Source organism: Mastigoproctus giganteus, chromosome 13, assembly GCF_048544385.1.
Source record: "Mastigoproctus giganteus isolate SK-2022 chromosome 13, ASM4854438v1, whole genome shotgun sequence".
Taxonomy (NCBI): domain Eukaryota; kingdom Metazoa; phylum Arthropoda; class Arachnida; order Uropygi; family Thelyphonidae; genus Mastigoproctus; species Mastigoproctus giganteus.
This window is the reverse complement of record NC_143587.1, coordinates 37,476,729-37,502,052: the sequence shown is the minus strand read 5'-3', so window position 1 is coordinate 37,502,052 and position 25,324 is coordinate 37,476,729. Positions and strand designations below refer to the sequence as shown.

The 25,324-nt window shown below is 36.4% G+C and overlaps 1 protein-coding gene across 1 annotated transcript in view; it reads left to right on the top strand.

The window, feature by feature from the left end:
- The window catches only part of LOC150075973 (uncharacterized), a 369,694-nt gene that overhangs the window by 246,265 nt on the left and 98,105 nt on the right, over positions 1-25,324 (top strand). Inside the window, exon 18 of the mRNA XM_090387222.1 lies at positions 21,660-21,761. Within this exon, the coding sequence (XP_090243348.1) occupies positions 21,660-21,761 (102 nt within the window). The remainder of the gene's footprint in view (positions 1-21,659; positions 21,762-25,324) is intronic.

Genomic DNA, 25,324 nt, shown 5'->3' with positions numbered 1-25,324 from the left:
TGTGATCTGAAGTGCCTAAAGGACCTCTCACTTCGACCGTGTACTTAGAAGGGTTGTTTGTGAGAAAAAGATCAAGCATATTGGCTGTATGATTAGGATTGTCTGGTATTCTTGTAGGTAAATGAACAATCTGTGCAAGATCATTAGTAATTGCAAAAGCCTCGGCATCTCGACCATCTGGGTCAGTGTGACTAGAAAACAGAACCCAGCTGGAGTTCTGAACATTAAAATCACCAAGGAAAATTACCTCACTGTTAGGAAAGTTGGACTGGAGAAAGTCAAGTTGCAAAGAGAGGAAGTCAAAGAGCTCCAAGTGATTAGTGGAGTTGGGAGAATGGTAGAGACAACAGATGAATTTGACAGAATGACGTAAAGAGATTTTAAGAAAGAGGAGATCAAAGAGAGGAGATTCCAAATTGCCAAGTCTCTGACAGGAAATATCAGAACGGACATATGCACAAGTACCACCACCTTTGAGGCGAAAAGAATCATACAGCAAATAATTTGGACATCTGAGATGAGCAGTAGTTGAATCAACCGATAACTGAGATTCTGTCAGAAAAAGTACATGGGGTTTGGCAGACTGCAAGTGGAAATGGACATCGTTGAGATTAGAATTGAGACCACGTATATTTGTGAAATGAATTAGGAAGTGCTTGGAAGGTTTAGATCTTTTCGCAGATAAGCTTGCTCTATTAGTTTGACAATTCATGGTATATTCAATAGTAAGAAAAAGTGGGTGGGACATGTTATATGAAGTAATGAAATTTTTGGATATGGCGTACACATGGTAAGAATATACCCAGATCCTTGACATAACGTGGCCTCGACAATGCTCCCCGCATACACACTATTCGGACTCCCTCCAGTCACTATCTGGCAGAGTAGAGGTAGCAAGATTATACAATAGCTGATCCGGAAGCCTCCTAGAGAGTTACCAATAGGTTCGGTCCGGTGTACTAACTAGCGGCCGGCCTGCGAACACTGTTTTAGAGCTGTACCCTCGAAATGTAAGGAATATTGGATCTCATCACGATGTTCATCCTAACCTCAAAAGGCATCAAACATACTGCATGATGGAAGCGATGGGGAAGGGTTGACCAGAACTTAGCTCTAGAGACTAAACATGGGTTCCACCACTTCAAGCCTCCAATAAGCAAAGTGGTGGTATTGCATCGTTTGATGAGAGTCATCTACCACCTAGTACTGTCTGGTAACATAGAGGGGCGGTGTTCCTCCATGTGGTGTGGGCACCACACCTCGACCCCTGCTTACATTGGTTCACACCTGGATGGTCACCCACCATGTACTTGTGCATGGAGGTTATACCCAGGATTAATAACAGTCCCACCATCATGAAGGTGCAAGTAGAGGATTTGGCTGTCACAGGCTGTCCGGACTTCGCCGAAATTGGGTCCACTTGACTTGAATGTTACCCGAATATCAGTTCCGTCAGCGTTTTAGACTCACAGGTAGCAAGTACAGCTTGTCTGGCATATCTGGGAATGTCTGTGACAACCTCAAGGACCCAAATACCTTTATTCTGAGTCAGTGGCCTTTTGTCACATACAAAGCACTTTTTATTTATTTATTATTTTTTAACTCAAACCTTTACAAGTGCTTGAATGTTTCAGTTCAAATGCATGCAACTTATCAAAAATGATTCCCACAAATGGCGCTACTGCTAGGGGACACTGTCTACCTCATTAGTGGCGTGTGAATACATGAGTTGCTCAACCCCAGTGTTTTTTCACTTCCCTTTTCCTTTTTTTTTAAGTGTACTGGCAAGAAAAAACCTAATGGATTTATTTTGGAATGGTAGGGAAGCCATGACCAGTCTACTGCTGAGGGAAATTTTAAGTTGGCCATGCCTCTGGCTACTTTCCATAATGTGATGTGTACTCCATCATGAAAGGACCACATCTTTATAGTCACGTAATAAGTAGTAAGTAGTATGTGTTCCAATAGGAACACACACTACTTATTAGGAATTAGAAAATGTGAATTGGAATATCATTGGCTTGGCTGAAACAAGAAAAAGAAATGAATCACTTATAAGTTTATCAAGTGGAAATGTGCTGTACACCAGTGGAAACAGTGAAAAGAGCGAAGGTGAGTTGGCTTTCTGGTCCATAAAGATATAAAAAACAACATTTTGGAATTCAAAAGTATATCATCAAGGGTGTCAAGACTACTACTCAGGATTTCTAAGAGGTACAAACTAAAGCTTATAATGATATATGCACCAACATCGTGCCATGATGATGAAGAAGTTGAAGAAATGTACACCAAAAATGAGAGACTTGTAGATGAACAGAAATTCGCTACACCATTATTATGGGGAAACTTTAATACTAAGGTTGGAAAGAGACAAAACAGCACAGAAAGGGAAACTGTAGGAAATTTTGGAATTGGTGAAAGAAATGAAAGAGATGAAAGATGCGGAATTTGCAGAATCTTGAGGGATGTCAGTAATGAACACTTTTTTCAAGAAAACGGTGAACAGAAAGTGGACATGGAAGAGCTCAAATGGATTAACAAGTAATGAAATCGACTTCATCCTCATTAACAGAAGATATATTGTAAACGATGTTAATATCCTGAACAAGGTAAATGTTGGAAGTGATCACAGAATGGTAAGATGCACACTTGATATAGATGTAAGAAAAGAAAGGAAAAAATTGACTCGAATAAATAATGCAAAGATTTTTGAGATAACCGAAGAGGAGAAAAAGCAGTATGTACTGGAACTTAAGAACAAGTTTGAGCTTCTGAAGACTTTCAGGACCATGATTATCGATGAGGAATACAACAATTTTCTGAAAGTGATAAAGCCTGAGAAACCTATAGGTAAAAAGAAATCCAAAGAAGAAAAAATTAGTCAAGAAACACTGGACATGATGAACTGAAGACGACAAATGAAGAACAAGATAAACACTGACAAAGACAAAATTGAGCATACTGAGTTATATAAAGTCCTTAGAAAAAGATTCAGAGGGGACATAAGAAGATCTAACACAACAAAAGTAGAACAAGCATTAAGAGAAAACAAAGGACTTAAATCAGCAGTCATGAGTAGTAATACAGAAAGATAAAGGATATGAAGAAAATGAAGAATCAGAAAGTCCCAGGTGAAGATGATGTTATATAGAGTTGTTAAAATTGGGAGGAAGAGACCTGATATAGAAACTGTCGTGACTCTTCACAAAATACACTAGAAAATGCATGGTACCTAAGGAGTGGAATAATGCAATCTTAATTTTGCTGCATAAGAAAGGAGATAAATCAGACATTGGAAATTATAGACCAATTAGCTTGTTATCCCACATCTACAAGTTGTTCACAAGGGTCATTACTAACAAATTAGCGCCTCCGTAGCCAGGTGGGAAGGAGCAGCAGTGCGTAGCACACGCTTCTTGATTAGACCGGGGTTCGAGCCCGTCACCACCAAATACGGAGGATGCGGAAAGGTCAAGGGAATGACCACCGCATATTCCTGGAGCAATATGGCCTTAGTTGCTAATGCTCCTAAAAACCAAATAACAACAACAATAACTAACAAATTAGAAAGAATACTTGACAAGAATCAACCGAAAGAGCAAGCTGGCTTTAGGAAAGGATTCTCAACTATCTTCACGTAATATCACAGATAATGGAGAAAGCAAATGAATATAAAACACCAGTATGCCTGGCATTTGTGGATTATGAAAAGGCATTTGACTCCATACTGCATAAGGCAATGTTTCGGGCACTGGAAAGACAAGCCATAGACACCCCATACATTATGATTTTGAAGAAAATATATGAAATGGCTACCTCTTGTATTAGCCTAGACAAAGACAGTAGCAAATTTAAAATTGAGAAAGGAGTTCGACAAGGAGACATAATATCTCCGAAGTTGTTTACTGCTGTGCTGCCCTTGAAGAAGCTTTCAGAAGATTGGACTTGTCACAGATTTTTAGATGACATTGTGATCATTAGCCACGATCCCAAAAAGATTATAGGAAAATCTTAATGAGGTATGCAGAGATAGTAAGGATTTTGGACTAAAGATGAATATAGCTAAATAAAAAGTAATGATGAACAAGTATGCCACAGAAAGGGATATAATCATTGAAGGAACAGGAATTGAAAAGATGGGTTGATATATTTATCTGGGACAGGTTATTAGCTGTAATAATGATAAATGGCTGGTAGTCAAGAGAAGAATAAATTTCTGATGGATATTCTGATTGCATTCAGGCAATATAGTCACATACTGAGGAGCAATATCCCAATTTGTCTGAAACGTAAAATAATGAACCAATGTATACTCCCCACCATTAAAAAAATGGAAGAGAAGCTGAAAACTGCACAGTGAAGAATGGAACGAATTATATTAAGAATCAGAGTGTTGAATAAGAAGAGAAACACATGGATTAGTCAGCAAACACAACTAAAGGACATTCTTATCAAACCTAAAGTACTGAAATGGACAGGACACAGCTCAAAGACATGACAGATGGACTAAGAAAATAAAGAACGGTACTGAAGAGGAGCTAACAGAAAACCTGGAAGACAACAGTGGACAGATAAAATTGATGAGTTTGTGGGTAGTAAATGGATGGCCGTTGCACAAAACAGAAGGAACTGGAATGTTTCTGGAGCGGCCTTCATCCTGAAGTGAATTGAAAATGGCTGATGATGATGTTCCAATAGGAGCAAAATTGTGTTCTCAAAGAACTCATCATACGGCAGCAGTAAGTCTAACCTATGTGACATGTAGGCAGTGGTGTGCGAGAGCTGGTTAAATTTTAAAGAATTTTGCGAGCTGGTTGTTAAACCGACAATGGCTATAAACTGTAGAGCAACATGCACTTCAATCCACAATGGCTAGCGGCATTTTGATGATAAACTTGTATATGGTGACATGGAAAATCCAGCCGGGGAGTGCTTATTTCAGCACCCTTTGTGCTTCCTTTCCCCCACCCCTTTCTCTATGTGGCAGCCTGTGTAGGGATTATCTCAGCTAGCAATTTTAAAGGATTATTATTTCCAACAAACAGCCTGCTTCAGTTCCTTTAGGACATGTCCTCGAAAACGAGGACGTCTGGTAACCCTATTTAAGTAAATTTGCATTTTTCACTGTCTGTTGTTAAGACATTTGCTATATAAAACTTTGCAACCATTTTTAGAATTTTAAATTACTCAATCGAACTTCTGTTTAGCGAACTCCTTTATAGCTAATTTTTCTGTTTAGCGAATTTTTTTGAATTCCCCTTGGTAATTTCATTTAAAATAGTTTCTGTTAATTGAAGAAAATTTTCATATAACAAACAGATTAGGAGAGATTTAAGGGTATGCACTGTTTGCACTTCTGGTCTTCAGACAATTAGTGCTGCTGCTAAGCACAAATTAAGAGAACTAAAGGTGTTACCATTCTACAACTTAGTGGTACTCGTAATACTTATCTGGCCACCCAGAGGCGTAGCTAGGTTTTCAGCGCCCTTGGCAAATTCGCGGCTACGCACCTCATTTCGATAATTGGAAAAATCGTAATAAATAATAACTACAGTCGGACCTCTGTTTAAAAAACTTCTTTATAGAGAATGTTTCTATTTAGAGATAAATGTTTTCTTTTTACTGAATTTTTTTAGAATTCGCTAAATAGAATTTTATTCTTTGGTGAATTTTTTTTTATTTCTTCATTTTATGGAAACGAAAATTTTCCATATAACGACTGCATTAGAAGACTTAACTGGATACACATCGTTTGCACCCAACAGCACAAGCAAGCAATAGTGCTGCTGTTATGCCTGAATTAAAGATAAAGAGATTACCATCTGCAACACGTGGGACCCGTAAAACCTATCCAACTACCTGCCCCATATACCGAGAAGTCGAGCTGGTCAACTACTTTCTGTGTATCCATAGCCAATTGGCAGACCAAGGTGTATTAGGCTCTGGTCAACCTTCTGTTGTAAACACCCTGTTAGAGATTTAGAAGAGATTGGTTTTCCTTTATTCTGAAAACTGGTCATCTGTTGTTTTGTGAAAGTGAAACGGTACCGTTTCAAAGCTATTGGCCTATCATCGAGCACAACATGAGATACAGAGGAAATGATGCCTCCCATACTACTATTGTAGTTTTTTCTTAAGAGTTATCTATGGTGTATCCACACTGATATTATATAGATATAAAACTCTTACTCTTAACATTATTCCTTGTTGCATTTAGTTATTTTAAATTATTTCACTTCGTACTTTTGTTGCTAACAAATTAATAAATTCATTGTGAATTTCTGGAGATAAATAATTAGTGTGGTGTTTAATATGTGATTCCAGAGCATTTTTCATACCAACGTCAAATTGACTGGCAAATTTTATCAAGTTTAAAAATATGCCACAATTTTTTTCTTTGGTATTCATATTACTAGGATGTCCACAAAATGGCAAATTATTGTTAGCACAGAACAATATACATTTCAATATATGATGCCATTTCGAAATTTCTCTTCTTAGTACTGTGCTGCTTGTGCAGTGTCGTCAGTTAGTCCACCTTTTTGAAGACCCTTTTCTAATAATTTCCATTTTGTGAAATTGTTTGTGTTGTAATGAATTCTCATGAAAAAGAGCGTTTGGATTTTTTCAATCCTTAAATCCATCTGAGCTGCAAAACGGAACATTATTTGTGCCAGATACAAATAAGAGGCATGGAAAACAATATTGCATCTTTGTTTTTGCAATAAAATAACCCTTTCCTTTTTTTTTTTTTTTTTTCAATACTTTCATTTTTGTATTTCCATGAATTATTGAAACATCGGCCATTAGTGACAGGATACATATTTAAGACTATACGTTCAGAACCGTATTGCACCATAAGAGATCTGTTTCTGTGGGTATTAAAGTTCCATGTGGTTGAATTATTAAAATTCAGACTTACATGTTCCATGTTAATATTATTGCTGCCATCATTTTCTTCTGCCAACTGTTGTTGGTTATTGTCCACACTTTTTAATTATTTTAAAATAACTTCCAACTGTTTGAGCTTTTTCTTGGACTTCCATTTCAGTGGCATCATCATTTGTTTCATCTTCATTCGAATCATGTTTGTTTTCTTTGTGACTTTCAGGTTTCGAGTGGCTTATTGTAATCCAGTTTTGTAAACTAGCGGAATGTTTTTTTCTAATTTCCTCTTTATGCAGTCTTTCTATGCGGTACTGATATCCACTTTTTTTCTTTGGTAGCATGTCTAAAATTAATTTGGCCTTTATTGTTTTATTTAAATTATAAATCATAATATTCACGATTACCTGTTTATATAGCAGTCACAAAAACACTATAACTTATTCAGTTTGTACACAATGCATGAATTGCGAACTACTATGCATTCGAGCATGCGCTGGTGAAGCGATCTCCTGATTGGTCTCTTCAAAGTTACATTCTGGACAGCAAATAGATCTATGATGCTATGCAGTATGTACTCAGATGTAAGTATGCATGCAGGCTTGAATCACCGTGTGAAAATTAATTTTCACCCTCCCTGTGCTGTCATTTTGATTCGACATCTAGGGGCGCCATTTTTGTCAGCTAGCCTCGGGATTCGACATCTAGGGGCGCCATTTTCGTCAGCTAGCCTCGGGTGTCGAAATAGCTTGACATACTGATGTAGTCTATCAGTGGAGCTCTTCTCCTGTCGGTGCCCTTTACACCTGCCCCAATGCCAAGGCCACCTATCCCTCATACTGAGAAGTCGCACTGGTGAACAGTGAGCAGATCAAGGGGTATTCCCAAATTTTCCAACAGGGAATTAGCAGAAATGATTTTCTTTTACCCTGACAAATAATCATCTGTTGTTCCGTGGAAGTGCGTCATCCACACTTTCTCCATATTTTTTTACCTATCTCTGTTTACACGATCGCAGTATCTGAATATCCAAATGACTCTGACATTTTGGACAGTTTAAAATAAATAAATAAATAATAATTCAAATTTAAAAACTAGTTCAAAGAACTAGCGACAGTATCGATGATGAGAGAAGGAAAATGAGGATAACGAAGGTATTAAAACTTCTAAACATGAAATGTTGGCAGCTTTTGAAAATTCGTCTGTGAGGCCTGCAGTGTGAAGAAAATGTTCCTGAAAATACAAAGTATGTTATAACAAATGTGGATTTTTTTTAATGATTGATGTACACTAAAATCCAGTGTACAACAAAAGATAACCAAATATTTTTCAAAATAATTCTTAATATTGTGCACATCGTGTACGTATGAAAAAAAAAAATCATATCTTAATATGTTATGTATTAATAAATTGTTTTGAAATGTTAGAAAATTTATTTCTTCCCACTTATTTCTGATTTATTTACCATCTTTTACTGTATTTCTGAATGTTGAATTATTTTTCATTGTGAAAAAAGTGTCATATTTCTTTATAATGAAATTTTGCAGGCAAACAATGGATTTCATTATATAGAGGTCAGACTGCAGATTTATTTTGTTAGGGTTTATCCAACTTTCACAGGTGTTCTGTTCATCTAAGAAGTAGCACTCATTTCGGTAAACTCGTGTACTTTTTTTTTTTTTTACTCATCCCCTTTGGAAATACCATTCCTAAGGGCTCATACTGGTTGCTTACTAGTTTTTCTGCAACTTTGGCTTACAATGTAAAAGTTTATTCAACATTAATAGCTTTGTATTTGTGCATTTTCAACTTAGATGCAACAGTTTTATTTAACTGCCCATGCAATAGAGTGGTAACAAGATTGTGAGTGAATTAGTATTTAAAAAAAAAACCAAAAACTGTCTTCAATTGTAAAGAAACTAGTAAAAGAATTATTAGTTTCATTTCATTTTCCACAGTATTAAGAAATCAAAAACAAGTAAGAATGTGAGTGAAGACTTAACTACAGAGACTGTGTCAAAGGCTGTTTTGTTCCTGATGGTATCCATGTCCAACAGCAAGGGATGACTGACATAAATGCCTGACCAAGGTTGCTGGACTGTTGATCAAAAAAATAAAAAAAAGACTCGTGTGAAGTATAATTGGCTAAATTATCAAAATAAGAGACCTGGCAGTGCATTATGCAAACAGATTGAAACTACTATTGGAGTGGGAAATAAGATGGGCATGAAGATTTCAAAGGATTAGGCAAACAATGAAGTTACCAATTTTCGCAAAAGCAGACAGCAACAGCTATTGTCTTTAAGAGAAAAAAATTTTCGTGCTGCCTGGCTGCGAAAACATACTGAAGATGCTAATATGCAGGATGTCTCTCGTCTTTATCATAACTTCTGGAGCTGATTCCTGAGGTCGTTATGAGTGATAAATTTTATTATAAATATGGGTTTGGTTCTCAGTGGTTACAGAGTTATGAGTATTTGAATTGTAGCATGTATGCAAATATGTGCAGCAGGCAAGGACATTTATGCAAGCCGACATTCAAGTAGCACTTGTGCTAGCAAACACTATAGTGAAATTTTTCTATTTTGTAATAGAAGTAATTGTGAAAATGCAATTTACATTTTTTAGTGAGAAATATTTCAATATTGTGTATAGGTTTTGCAATGGCAGCACTAATGCCATTGAGGAATACCAGCAGTGATTACTACAGTGAAAAATCCAGATCAACAAGTGTTTATTAAGGTTTGCCACATTTAGTGAGAAAATAGCTCATTCATGTGTTGTTGATAGCCGAATTTTCAACATGAGAGGATGTGGAGGAAAACATTATTGAAATGATACAGTGCAGCTCCTCAGTTAACATTTGAAGAATTTCTGCCCACATCAACGTTCTGTGTGCAATCTGGAAAGAATCTTGAACCTGCAGATGTGGGTAACTAGAGTGGTAATCAAGGGACACCGCTTCGTGGACTAATGTTATTAGTGGTGTCCCCCAGGGGTCAGTATTGGGCCCATTGCTATTTTCTGTATTTATCAATGATATTAATGAAGGTATATCAGACCTAATGTCCAAGTTTTCAGATGATACGAAGGTTGGTAGGGTTGTTAATGTCAGTAAGGATGGTACACTACTGCAACAGGATCTATAAAGTTGAGCAGATAGGCTGAGAGGTAGCAACTGAAGTTTAACATTGACAAATACAAAGTACTGCATATGTGTTGCAGTAACCCCAGAGTAACATACCAACTGTGCAGTACTACACTCAGAGTAGTGAAGAATTAAAAATACCTGGGGATAATTGTGCAGTCAGATATGAACTTTTCTGAGAAGTGCAGACAACCTGCAAGAGTAGCTCATGGGGTCTTGTCAATGATATGTAGGAATTTTGCTAGCAGGGATAAGGAGGTGATTATCCCCTTGTATAAGGCAGTGGTCAGACCGCACCTTGAGTACTATATACAGGTCTGGAAGCCTGGTTTTTAGTAAAGAAGTTGAACTACTAGAATGACTACAGAGAAGGCAATGAGATTATTGAGTGGAACGAAGGGTTGCTGTTGCCAATATAATCTTAAGTTCTGCAAATTGCCAAGTCTGGAGACTAGGCACCCGCAAAGTGATCTGATTGAGGTATATAAGGCAGCGAATGATTTGAGCAAGCTCATTGCTGATGAGATTCTTCCTCTTGCTCAGATTCCGTACCTGAGGGGGCCATAAATTCAAATTTAGGAAAGACAGTTGTAAAATAGATGAGCAGAAATTTGCCTATAGCCAGCAGATGGTTGATTGCTGGAACAACCTTCCATCTGTTGTTGTGGAAGCTGACAGCTTAAATAAATTCAAGACTGAACCAGACAAACTTTTGGAGTGAATGGATGGGTGAAACTAGGTGGTCTTTTTTTTTTTGACTGATGCTATTTAAGCTTGCTTTTTTGCATCATATGCCTCTACTAATGCTAATTAGTTGGAATTCTGCTAGCTGAATTTCAACTAGTTAGATTTTCATCCCAGTTTGCCTTGCTATATTTTGTTCACCGACAAGGCACATCTTACTCCATGTTGTCAGCAACACCAAAAACGTCCGTACATGGGCTCATGATACTGTTTTTCACACAATACAGTGGAAAATAAATTCCAAAGTCATTCTTTTCTAAACGTGTAGTGTGATGTGGCACTCTCAGCAACCAGTTATTTGGAGTGTACATCTTCTGGCAACACTTGGCCAGTGGATCAACCATGGCTGTATGCTGAGTTTAGATGGAAAATATAGTGTATGAGTGTGAAATAAGTTCCGGTCAACCTTTCCCCATCTCTTCCATCATGCAGTATGACTGATGACTTTTTAGTTTATGATGGACATCATGGCGAGATCCAATCTTCCTTACATTTTGAGGGTACAGCTCTAAAACAGTGTTCGCAGGCCGGCCGCTTGTTAGTACACTAGACCAAACTTATTGGTAACTCTTTAGGAGGCTTCTGGATCAGCTAGTGTATAATCATGCTACCTCTACTCTGCCATATAGTGGCTGGAGGGAGTCCAAGTAGTGTGTATGGGGGGGGGCATTGTTAAGGCCATGTTATGTCAAGGATCTGGGTATATTCTTACCATGTGTAAGCCATATCCAAAAATTTCATTACTTCCCCATTTCTTACTATTGAATACACCATGAATTGTCAAACTAATAGAGTAAACTTATCTGCGAAAAGATCTAAACCTCCCAAACACTTCCTAGTTCATTTCACAAATATACGTGGTCCCATTCTAATCTCAACAATGTCCATTTCCACTTGCAGTCTACTAAACCCCATGTACTTTTTCTGAAAGAATCTTAGTTATCGGTTGATTCAACTACTGCTCATCTCAGTTGCCCAAATTATTCGCTGTATGATTTCTTTCGCCTCAAAGGTGGTACTTCTGCATATCTCTGTATTGATATTCCTTGTCAGAGACTTGGTAATTTGGAATCTCCTCTTTTTGATCTTCTCTTTCTTAAAATCTCTTTACCTCATTCTGTCAAATTCATCTGTTGTCTCTACTGTTCTCCCAACTCCACTAATCACTTGGAAATCTTTGACTTCCTCTCTTTGCAACTTTACTTTCTCCAGTCCAACTTTCCTAATAGTGAGGTAATTTTCCTTGGTGATTTTAATGATCACCACTCCAGCTGGCTTCCATTTTCTAGTCACACCGACCCAGCTGGTTGAGATGCTGAGGCTTTTGCAATTACCAATGTTCTTGCACAGATTGTTCATTTACCTACAAGAATACTGGACAATCCTAACCATACAGCCAATACGCTTCATCTTTTTCTCACAAACAACCCTTCTAAGTACACAGTTGAAGTGAGTGGTTCTTTAGGCACCTCAGATCACAACTTGGTGATTGTCTCTTCTCCAATGGAACCTTTATCTTATAGCTATCCTCAGCCTCGTGTTGTTTGGCATTACAAGAATGCAAAATGGGATGACCTGCGAGACTTCTTTTCTTCTTTTCCTTGGTCGGATTACTGTTTCAAAACTTCTGATGTTAATGTTTGCTCAGATTGTGTCAGTGAAATTATTCTTGCAGGAATGGAATCCTTTATTCCACACGCCACTTTAAAATCTTGTCCTTTATCTAAACCTTGGTTTTCCAATAAATGTGCTAAGGCTGTTCACGAGAAGAATGTTGCATATCATAATTGGCTTGTTTCCAATTCTTCAGTTTTGATTTTCTGCCTACACCAAAATTCGCAACAATTGTAAAGCAGTTATTAACCAGTCCAAACTAGAGTTTGAACAGGCTAAGAGTAGAAAACTTGCTTCTTGCCGTAATGGTAGCCGAGCATTCTGGTCTCTTGCCAAAGCTGTTGGCCGAAACTTTTGCCCATGTCTGCTCCCACCTCTTTCAAATCCAGATGGTTCTGTTGTCACTTCAGCCAAGAATAAAGCTGACCTGCTAGCATCCCATTTTTCTTCCAACTCGTGTATTAATGATCTTGGTAAAACACCTCCCACCATTCTCAACACACTCCATTCAATGCTTCCTGTGGTCTTCCGTCAAAAGGATGTCAGAAGGATTTTCACAAATCTTGATGCTACGAAAGCGCCAGGTCCTGATGTTATTTCTCCACTTGTTCTCAAAACCTGTGCTCATGAACTTACCTGAAAAGGCGGCAAAGAACTCCTGTTCTTCGCCAACTTTTTTCACTTTCTCATTCCAAAGGTGTTTTTCCTTCTGCTTGGAAATTTGCTTGTATCCAACCAGTTCCTAAAAAGGGTGGGATATGAAAGTGTCCCAATTATCGTCCCATTGCAATTATTTCCACTCTTTCTAAAGTAATGGAGAAATCAATTAATCAGCAACTCTTAAAAACTACCTAAAAACCTTCCGTCTGATCAACAATCGCCAGTATGGATTCTGTCAGTGTCACTCCACCGGTGATGTTCTGGCTTATGTTACCCATTTATGGACAAATTCAATGGAAACATTCTGTGAAACACAAGCAGTTACTCTTGACATCTCAAAGGCTTTCGATCGTGTTTGGCATAAAGGTCTTCAAAACAAGCTTCCATCTTATGGTTTGCCAACTGTTTTTTGTAATTGGTTATCCAGTTTTCTCTCTGATTGTGCACTGAGGGTGATGATAGATGGCTCTCTGTCTTCTAACTTCTCCACTAATGCTGGTGTCCCCCCAAGGTTCAGTTCTTTCCCCCACTTTTTTCCTCTTGTATATTAATGACCTTCTTCCACTGACTGGAAATCCTGTCCATAGTTTTGCCGATGATAGCACATTGCATTCCACTTTCCATTTTGAGAAACCTTGCCCTGCTCAATCAGCTTCAAGTTCTTGAATATTCGCTACCAATTCCTTAAATGCCGATCTCCAGGTAATTGGCCACTGGGGCAAAGACAACTTACTTCATTTCAAACCTTCTAAAACTCAGTTGTCTTATATTTCGCAAAAAGGATCTTCTGTTCCTATGCTTATCTTTGGTGACACTCTGATTTCTAGGCAAGGTGATATATCTCTTTTGGGGATTACCCTGACTTCTAATCTCTCTTGGCACAAGCACACTATAAATATTGCTTCCTCTGCATTAAAAAAACTTGGTTTTCTCTTGGCGTTACTTTTCATCCAAACAGCTGTTCACTCTGTACAAATTGCAAATCCACCCTACCATGGAATACTGTTCCCACATCTGGGGCGGTGTCCCCAAAACCTCTCTCAGGCTTCTAGATTCCATTCAGAAGAGGGCAGTTAGGTTAATTAATGACTCATCTCTAACAGTCTTTCCACTTGCTGTCTCATAGACGTACTGTTTCTGCTGCATGCATTTTCTACAGATACTTCCATGGGGACTGTTCTTCTGACTTGGCTTCTATAATTCCCGCTCTCTCTTTCAAAACAGTCTTAACACATGCCGCCACCAGCCAACATCCATTTACTGTCCAACTTGAAACACACAGAACCAACTTTTCATCTTCCTTGTTTATTCATTCAACTGCCATTTTCTGGAACAACCTTCCTTCATACATATTTCCTGAAAATTAAAGTCTACAGAAGTTCAAATCTAATGTCGACAAATATCTTCTTTCGTCTTCTCAACCTCCAACCCAAGCACGGTACTAAGTACTATAGGTTCTAATACCTGTCGTGTTTGGGGTTGTCATAAAAAAAAAAAAAAAAAAGAACATGAAGTGGGTGGAAGAAGTATGACTTCGGTGAATTTTTGATGTCACAAGATGTATTAATAATGCTAAAGTTCTTAATTTGGTTATATGCTGAATAGGCAAATGAAAATCTCAGCATCCAAGCTGGCAGTCAAGATTTTGAATAATTGCTGTAGATTGAACTGTAGCATATAAACCTTTTCCAGTTTATTCAGTGTATTATAATCTTTCTGTACTGCAGTTTAGAACTCTTACTGCTCAATTATCCCCAGGTGTTTTTCATTTTCCACTACCCTGAGTGGAAATGAAATGCATTTTCATTTTAATGAATTACAGCATCTGGAGATTAGGCAACTGCATAATAATCTGATTGTGATATTTAAAGATTTGATTGGGTTGAGCAAGTTCATTGCTGATGGCATTCTTCTTCTTGCTCAGACTTCACACGTGATGGTTGCAGAATAGATATATGCCTTCATCCTGTGAGTAGTTGTTTGTTGAAGAAGCTTCCATCTGTTGTGTTAGTGGGTAGTTTGAATAAATCCAAGGAAGAACTAGACAAACTTTTGCAAAGGATGGGCAGGTGATGTGGAAAGGTTTTTTTGGCTGATGCTGTATAAGCTTGTTTTCATGCATCATTTGCCACTGTTAATTTATCTGCATGCTTCTGAAGTTTAGCAGAATTCTAAATTGTCCTATATTATAATTATATATTTTTGTGCTCTGTCAATAGATTCTACATGGTAATAGTTTTTTAAATGAAAGTGCATTAAACTTTAATAAATGGTTCATATGACTCAGGACCGATTAGCTCTGCATAGCCAACCGGGCTAGCCAGGTAGGTCAAGTGCCTGCTTGGCAACCCAAAGGTTGCAGGTTTGAATCCCACCTCAGGCTTGGATCACAGTAAAATGCAAAAACTTTGGGAGGTGCATTATGGCCACAGAAGCTGATGTGCTAAAAAAAAAAAAAAAAAAAAAGCACTGCATACACCCCTGTTTGTTGGCTTATGATCATAGTGATTCTTATTTTAAATTTATATATATTTTTAGTTTTTATAGTCTCATTTTGTAGTAAACTTATGATTACCTAAAAATTGTGCAATGAACTTTTTTTGAGCTGCTGGATGGTTCAATGATAACACAGGTAAAGACTAACATTTGTTGGTTTATGAAAAATACTACATGTTAATGCAAATTATTTCTTTCCAAAGAACACTTAAAATATTTAAAAAGTTTGCATTCTGTCAAAAAAAAAATGATAATTATTATATTTTAGTATTGTAGAATAAATTTTCTTAAAAATATACTCTGCCTTTTATCTATATTTCATTGCTGATTGCAAATTAGAATGTTGTTACATATCTCCGTTTTGTACCAAAGCTGATATAAATGTTTGCAAGAGGTGTAGTAGTAGTAGTAGTATTAATATGCATTTTTAACTGATCAGATGTATATGTCACTATTTGAATTGCATTTTTGAAGTGTATATACCCCAAAAAGGCTGAATAAATACAATATGAAAATCTTGATAAAGTGTATGAAGATCTCATAAATGAAAGGTGCTTCTACTCTATCCTTCGGTTTGTGGGATGTAATATTTAGCCAAAAAAAAAAAAAAAGTACGGGATTGAGAAATGTATACTCTAGTGCCACTAAAGTACCAAAAAAGTATAAAAATCCTGTATTTTATAATAACACTTATTACTTATTATGACCTCATGTAGATATTATTCAAGGATTAGACCAAATTGGGTATTTGATAAACTGATGAGTTTAGTGAAAGAGAAGAAAAATGCATATGATGATTATAAGTTGTTGGGGGACACAGAGCCCCACAGTAAGTTCAGATTAGTCTGTAGTCTAGTTACTCAGGGGGGGGGGGTTAGGAATGTTATGGCAGATTATGAGAAGTCTTAGGCTAAGGGTGTAAAGAAAAGTAGCAAGGAATTCTTTTCTAATATTAGAAGAAAAAGAATGAACTGCATTGGTCCATTCCATATGAATGGCATAACTGTTGATGATCATGTACAGCTTCCTGACAAACTGAATAAATAATTAGCATCTACATTCACATATGAAATTTTTAGAGATAGCTTAAGCAGATGTTTTTCTAATACTGATTGACAGTTTAAATGATTTTATAATAACTTAAAGGAAGGCAGAAGAGAAATTGCTGCAGCTAAAAGTGAACAAAGCATCTGAGGCTCATGGGATATATCCATTATACAGTAAACCCTCGCTAATCCAGATTAATTTGGGGAAAGGTCATCTGGATTAAGCAATAGTCCGGATTAGTGAAGTAAAAGATGAAAAAACTTAGAAAAAATTTAATGATATAGGTAGTTGTGATGAAAATAAATAAAAAAAATATCACTGTAGAGCCTTTATTTTAAAACTAAAAAGAGAATACATTTATCCATCAATAGAAGACTCAGAAGTTGTACTTGTTTTTGAATGTAATAATGCATGTTTGAAGAAACTGTCACATTTTGTCTGAACAGATCTCTGTTGCTGTTCTTTAATTAGGATTTCCCTCACAGTTTTTAGGTGTTCATAATATCCCCTGCAATTTGTTGAAAGGCCCACATCATTGATTATTGCATCAATGCCATCTCTTGCGGAGCTAAGAAGTTTCTTCTTAATTGTAGATTCTTGTGGTTCATCTAGTTCATTATCTGATTCTTCTTCCATATCTGAAATCCAGGATCTCCTTCTTCCAGTGCAGGCCAATCTGGGATATTTCCTTTTGTTACTTCAGTCTCTCCAGCTGCCCTCAGCACAGTCTGAAAGTCCTCTGGCTCTAATCACTTAAAGTCAATATCACCATCTGTATTTTGCAAGAGTTTTTTTAACCAGCCATTCACTAAAGTTTCCTTTATAGTGTCCCTCCCTGCATTGACCCAGTTGAAGATAGCAGACTTGATATTGTATGATTTGATATTTTCTGTAGGTGGTCTTCCTCTTGTGTCATTATCATCTTCATCCATTCTGTCTTCCAACACTACACTTCATGAAGGAACTTGTGCTTATAGAGCTTCTTGCAGGCCATAATGATGCCTTGGTCCATGGGCTGTATTAAAGCAGTTGTGTTTGACGGCAAAGCCAAGAACTCCTTACAGGACATATTTTCAATATCTGGATGTGCAGGGCATTGTCGAGGATTATAAGTGCTTTTATCGGTAATCTGGATTTTTCAACACTTCTTTCTAGTACCTCTTTACTTCGGGTATGACATGATTATGGAACCAATTCTTCATAATTTCTTGTACGAATCAAGCATTTGCGGGTTGTAGTAGACAACAGGCAATATGCGCATACAGTTTGACTGCGCACAGTCTTTTAATGCCAAGGGAATTAAAAGACTATACGCATATTGCCTATTGGGTTCTTAGCCTTGCCAACCACAACTTTACTGGTGAGTTCCATCTGCATTGGCCCAAAGAAGTGCTGAAAACTTCTTGCTGTTTTGCACACTCAATCAACGCACAGTCAGAGTGACTCATATGCCTTCCTAAATCCTGTGTATCTTTCAAAGTACTCAACTGTGAACAGAATTTTTCATATTTCGATCCAGATTATCTGACATCTGTATTAACTGTAACCGGATTAGCAAGGGTTTATTGTATTTGAATAAACTGCAAAAGAGGTAGTCAAACTTTTAGCCATAATAATGAGAGCATTCCTAGATTCAGGGAAGGTTCCTACAGATTGGAGATGCACAAATGTATCGTCTATTCAAAGAGGGGCTCAAAGGATGAAACGGATAAATACAGACCTTTAAGTTTAACCTCTGTGCCAGTGAAAATAATACAATCAGTAGTTTAAGAAGCCATACAAGATCATATTGATGATAGGAGTGGAGCCATAAGGCAGTCATAGTTTGGATTTGTTAAAAGTAGATCATGACTGACCAGTCTGATTAACTGCTGTGAGGTTGCCACAAAGGAAATGGATGTGAATAATAATTTTGACATCATACACTTACATTTCAGAAAAGCTTTATACTACATAGGTGGATTCAGGGTAGGGGCACCAGGGCACATGACCCCCTGTCGTTTCTTGGAAAATATACACAAATTGTTTAAATTCCTTTAGCTACAAAAAAAATTTTTTTCATTGTTAACATAGGATTATAACTATTTTTACCTAGTGGTAATTGTATAGTCTGACATGAAGTTCCCTGAGCAGTGCAAATAGGCTGCCAGACCAGTTCATGGGGTTTCTGTATAAGACAGTAGTTAGGCCATATCTGGTTACCGATTTGGAAACCTTATTTTAGGAAGTATATAGATCCATTGGAAAGGATACAGAGAAGAGAAACAAATTAGTTCTATGCAAAAGGATATTCTTACCAAGAAAAACTGATAAATATAAATTGCTAGAATTACAATTTACAGAACTGGAGTTGTGTAAATTGCAATTCTAGAAATTAGACATCTGCCTGGTGACCTAATTGAAGTTTATAGGCTTTAAAAAAGTTAAGTGAACTTAACACTTTTAAAGCCTTAAAGAGTTAAGAATATCCTGGAGATTCAGTTCTGCATTTATGTGGGTTGAGGCTATTTAAGAATTTTTGATTGTTTGTGCAGTACAGAGTGTCAGACAAGGAAAAGTGATTGACTGCAATCCTAATCCACAGTTTTGCAATTGATAGGGTTTGCAGTCATTTGGCTGGGTCATTTGCAGAAATTGCAGCTAGCCAGGTCAAGGCAGAATCAGCCTTTGTGAATATAAATAACCACCCATCACATTCACTGAGCATTTAGCAAGGAAATTGGGTGAATAGCTACAAATAATAAAAGACAGACCAGTAACGTGAGAACTTGCTAAAAGACTGTTATGCCAAACTCAATCAAGTTTACTGCTTGAGTTTCTTTGAATTTTTGATTACAATTTGTGCACAGATTAGTGATATAAGTCAGTAGATCCTCTGTAGGTCAGTACTATTGGAATCCATTTTAGTGCTCATTAATCAAATTGGAAGTTTTAGTAATTGATGATAAAGGGTAGCAAAAATTCAGCCAATCGCATTTATTTTCTCTCTCTCTTTTTTTTTTTTTTTTTAAGGAATAGGCTGAATATGAGGAAGTTTGTGTACAGGAAATATTCTGTAAAACTCTTTTTGCAGATTTTCTTCATTTAGCTATTTAATTTGATAGATGGGTGGAAGGAAGGATAAGGCACTCAGAATTAGTGGAAAAGGGGGAAGATTTTTCACAGCTGCATTACATTTCTTTAGAGAAAGAATCAGTACAGGGAAAGCAGAAGGAAAGAAGACAAAAATCATCCTTGAGTTATATGAATTATGAGTTTCTTAGGAGATAGCTAACATCTGTCATATACTTTAAAGTGTATTCGATGAGAAAGATTAAAGTTGTTAAATCATTAGCATTAGTAGATGTTAGTAGATTAAAGTTGTTAAATCATTAGCATACGATGCAAGAAAGCAAGCTTATGCAGCATCAGTCAAAAAATAAAATAATAAAATAAAATAAAGTTCCCATTTCACCCCTCCGTTCATTCCAAATACCTGTCCAGCTCAGCCTTAAATTTATTTAGGCTATCAACTTCCATAACAAAAGATGGAAGTCTGTTCCTTAAATCAACAACCCGCTGGCTAAAGGCAAATTTCCGCACATCTATTCTATAGCTGTCTTTCCCCAATTTGAATTTATGCCCCCTCAGGTTTTTAATCTGAGCAAGAGGAAGAATTCCATCAGCATTCAGCTTGCTCAACCCATTCAAGGCCTTATACACTTCAAGCAGATCACCTTGCAGGTGCCTACTCTACAGGTGCTGCAATTTGCAGAACTTAAGCCTTTCTTCATAAGAGCAACTCTTTGTTCCATTCACTAATCTTGTTGCCCTTCTCTGCACTCGTTCCAGCAGCTCTACATCCTTCCTAAAATGAGGCCTCCAGACCTGTACACAGTACTCTAGGTGTGGCCTGACCATTGCCTTGTATAACAGGATAATCACCTCCCTGTCCCTGCTAGCAAAATTCCTATGTATCATTGACAAGACTCCATGACCTGACCTGGAGTTAGAAGTATCTGTATTTTTGTAGGTAAGAAAGAATTTTTCTGAGATTATTAGTGATGACAGATGTCACAGTATCTCCCTCCCTCAACTGAAACAGTACAAATGAAAAATGAGTCATTTTGAATTATAAACATTAACATCACCAAAGGGAAATTGTTTTACAGTTATAGAAATTTAAATGGAGAGGGTGCAAGAGTTTAAGGAAACAAAATTGAAGTTTAGAGTGATTATGGCATATTTAAAAGTAGCAAATGAATTTGATGAGTGGGATGAGAAGATTTTGAGCCAAGAGTGGTAAAAACGAAAGTTATAAGTTAGGCTGCCCTAATTAGGAATATCAGAAGAAATGCACATAATTATCTTTAAAAAATAATAATAAAATAATAAATAAAATTGTATAATGAGGAAAGAGAAAACTGATAGTTCAGGTGGAGTTAGAAGATTATAAATGAAAACTGACTTAGATTAAGATGGAATTGAGGTACATGATATGTGAAATTTTTAGATATGCCATACACATCAAGAAAACAGCAAGTCCCTCAACATAGATTTGCAGGGTCCCCTTTTCTGCTTCCACATACCACCACCCAAATTCCTTCTAGTTTCAGTCTGTTAGAATAAAGGTATTGAGATTAATTGCAACCTAACCCAGAAGCCTCTTCCAGCATGAAATTAGACTTTGTGTGTTATTTGAGAGTTGAGACTGCACCCTCAGAATGAAGAGGAAGTTGGCTTTTGCTGTAACATCGATCATAATGAAATAAGTAACATGGTGCCTGTAGCAGCAACAGATTTAGCACTTTCAAAATTCTAAGCAGAAATATATTTTTTTTTTATCTTTTATTTTATACTTTTATTTTCAAGAAAGTAAACTAGTGCCCATTCTGAATGTTTTTTACAAATTATATCTTTATACTTATTTCCACAGATATAATAAAAGTGCTTTTTATTGAACTAACTTTGAAATATTTACAGGCAATGTATTTTAATGACAAGCATATTAATCATTTTTTGTATCTACCAGTTTTATTAAATCTGATATAAATTTAACAAATTTATTATGTATTGTTTCATCCAGGGACGACCTGGGACTCCTGGAACTGCAGCTCAGAAAGGAGAGCCAGGAATTGGAATTAAAGGACAAAAAGGAGAACCAGGAATTGGAAGCTATCTTGCACCTGTAAGTAGAAGAGCGATGGATTTATATTGTCACTTTTACATATTGCACTAAGTGTACATTCACAAATATGTTGGTGTAAACCTCCCTCAAAGAAAATGCATGTACTGCACATTACATTATTATTATTATATAATCATTTTTGCTAAAATAAAAATTTACATTTTTTGTAGAGGCAAGTTTTAAACATATTTGGATTAAATTATTTTATGATGTGGAAATCATCACTGTTTACTATAAAATTAAGAAGTGAACTTCCTAAAAAAGAAATCTGTATTTTTTTTTCTTTTTAAATATTGTAATATCCTTGTATTCTGATATTCCAGAATATATTTTATAATTTTTTTCAATACCAGTAGTGAATGACAGCACTAGTTTCCAGAGAAAACATACAAATAATACAGAATTATGTTACAATTCAATACTTGCAGGGAGAATCAAGCTTAAAACTTCCTGATTAGTACTATTTATAGTATCAGTATTAAAAATAGGCAGTCTGATCATCAAATCAACTATTCACCAATTTGGTTAAGTTTTTAGTATTAGTATTATGCAAGGAAGCCACAGACATTTTCTGCACTGGCAAGGGTGGGGGGAAAAGCATTGAGAACTTGTTTTGTGGATAGTTGCTTTGACTGCTTGTGGCTCTCACCTTGATCGCACTTTGTCCATTACTGATCTTGTACTTCATCATTCAACAAGCCCTAAACTTGCTTAGTAATTGCTGGTTGCATGTGCTGCTGGAAACTTTGCCATCAATTAGTGATATTCTTGGGGTGATTTAATTGACTGGTAAGCTAAGCTGTAACACAATCTTATTTGTTATCACAATATCTAATGTTATATTTGAAACTAAATGTTATCTGCTTTCAAAATTCTTTTTCATTTTATATCTAAAATTAAAATATATATATGGTTATATGATCATTCCTGTCAAAATGCAACACAGGTTCACTGCTGACAAGTCTAAGCCAGTACTGTCCAACCTACAGCCTGCGAATAATTATTATATGGCCTGCACAAAAATTGAACTAAAACCGCATTAGTCGGGGCAAAGTATTATATCATTTCTTTAAGCTGCATCAGGAAATTGATATTTTTATGACAGAAAAAGGGAAACCAATAAAACAACTATCAAATATGGAGTGGCTGTTTGACCTTGCAATTCTTACAGACATTTTAGTAATTTAAATGCTCTTAATTTAGAAAGGCTTTTGATACTGTTGAAAAACTTTTAGAAAGGCTTTTGATACTGTTACATATGGATGACTTCTGCACAAATTGGAGCAGTGTGGCATTGGTGGCAAATTGCTGCTATGGATAAAGGGATGGTTGAGTGGCAGAAGACAGAGAGTGGTGATCAATGGACACTGCCCAACATGGACTAATGTTATTAGTGGAGTTCCTCAGGGTTCAGTGTTGGGTCCATTGTTGTTTTCTGTATTTATAAATGATATTGATGATGGTATATCAAGCTTAATGTCGAAGTTTGCAGACGATACAAAGGTTGGCAGGGTTATTAAGGACACTACTGATGCTATGCTGCTGCAACAGGATCTGGAAAGGTTGAGCAGATGGGCTGAGAGGTGGCAAATGAAGTTTAACATTGACAAATGTAAAGTACTACATATGGGAAACAGTAACCCCAGAGCAATGTATCAACTCTGTGGTACTACACTGACAGTGGTAGAGAATGAAAAGGACCTGAGGGTAATTGTGCAGGCAGATATGAAGTTCTCTGAGCAGTGCAGACGAGCTGCAAGAGTAGCTCATGGTGTCTTGTCAATGATATACAGGAATTTTTCTAGCAGGGATAGGGAGGTGATTATTCCCCTGTATAAGGCAATGGTCAGGCCACACCTTGAGTACTGTATACAGGTCTGGAGGCCTCATTTCAAGAAGGATGTAGAGCTGCTGGAGCGAGTACAGAGAAGGGCAACAAGATTAGTGAATGGAACAAAGGGTTGCTCTTACGAAGAAAGGCTTAAGTTTTGCAAATTACAGAGTCTGGCGACTAGGCACCGGCGAGGTGATCTGATTGAGGTGTATAAAGCCTTGAATGGTTTGAGCATGCTCAATGCTGATGGGATTCTTCTTCTTGCTCAGAATAATCACCTGAGAGGGCATAAATTCAAATTGAGGAAAGACAGATGTAGAATAGATGTGCGGAAATTTGCCTTTAGCCAGCGGGTAGTTGGTTGATGGAACAGACTTCCATCACTTGCTGTTGAAGTTGATAGCCTAAACAAATTTAAGGCTCAGCTGGACAGGTATTTTGAATGAACAGAGGGGTGAAATGGGAGTCTTGTGTTTTTTTTTTTTTTTTTTTGGCTGATGCTGAATAAGCTTGCTTTCTTGCATCATATGCCTCTACTGATGCTAATGCTAATTTAAAACTATGAGGGAAAGGAAAATTGGTCTCTGATTTGTATGGTGACATCAAATCATTTCCAAATAAGTTGTGTTTATTTAAATCCCAAATCAAGAAAAACAATTTTGTTCATTTTGAATGTTGTACAGAGCTAAAAGAGAAACACATATTTCTAAAGAATTGTTGCCTCTCATTATTACAGTTACTTTTTTATGAGTTTGAAAGTAGATTTGCTGATAGAAGAGCCCATGACAAGACATAAGCTTGTTTGAGATTATTTTTATAATTTTAAAAAATAACTCACTGACAGATTTGTTGCACATAAAAGTGTTGGGAATTCTCATTTTTTATATATAGACTGAAAATAAAAAAACGGTAACACGAAAATAGAAACTTCCTTTTGAGAATTCATTTACTTCTGTGGTTGAAAACTGCAATCTCAGCTTGCAACTTGAAATTATTGATCTTCAAGCCAAAACATGTTTCAAAAATAAGTATATGGACTGTGAATATAAACTACTTGAATTCTACAAGGCTATCTCATCTGAAGATTTTTTGCTAATAAAACAAAAGCAGTGAAAATCACTGCTTTATTCAGATAAATGTATGTTTGTGAGCAAATGTTTTGAAGCATGAAATCAAATAAATATTTAAAAATAAACACATGAGCATTTTCATTCCATATTGAGAATTGGCAAGATTGTTCATTTAGATGATTGTTCAAATTTTGAACAATCATCTAAAAATATCCAGCCTCAATCATCTCATGAAATGTTAAGTTTTGTTCAGTAAATGTTATTGTGTATTGTACTTAATAAAATTTTCGAATATTTTCAATTTTAGGTGTATCATTATATTTATTTATTCACCTTAATATTGAAAAGCAGTGATCCTTTTAAGGTTGTAAATTTTCTAAAGTGAGCGTTTAAAAGCAAAAGTAAGTCATATTTTTATAATTTTAAAAAATAACTCACTGACAGATTTGTTGCACATAAAAGTGTTGGGAATTCTCATTTTTTATATATAGACTGAAAATAAAAAAACGGTAACACGAAAATAGAAACTTCCTTTTACATGTATAAAGATATTGAAAATGTAACACACTAATTTTTCTCGAATCACTCATTGCAGCCTGTGAAACAAATCTAACTTTGAATATGGCCCCTGTATGGGAAAAGGTTGGTCCCCACTGATC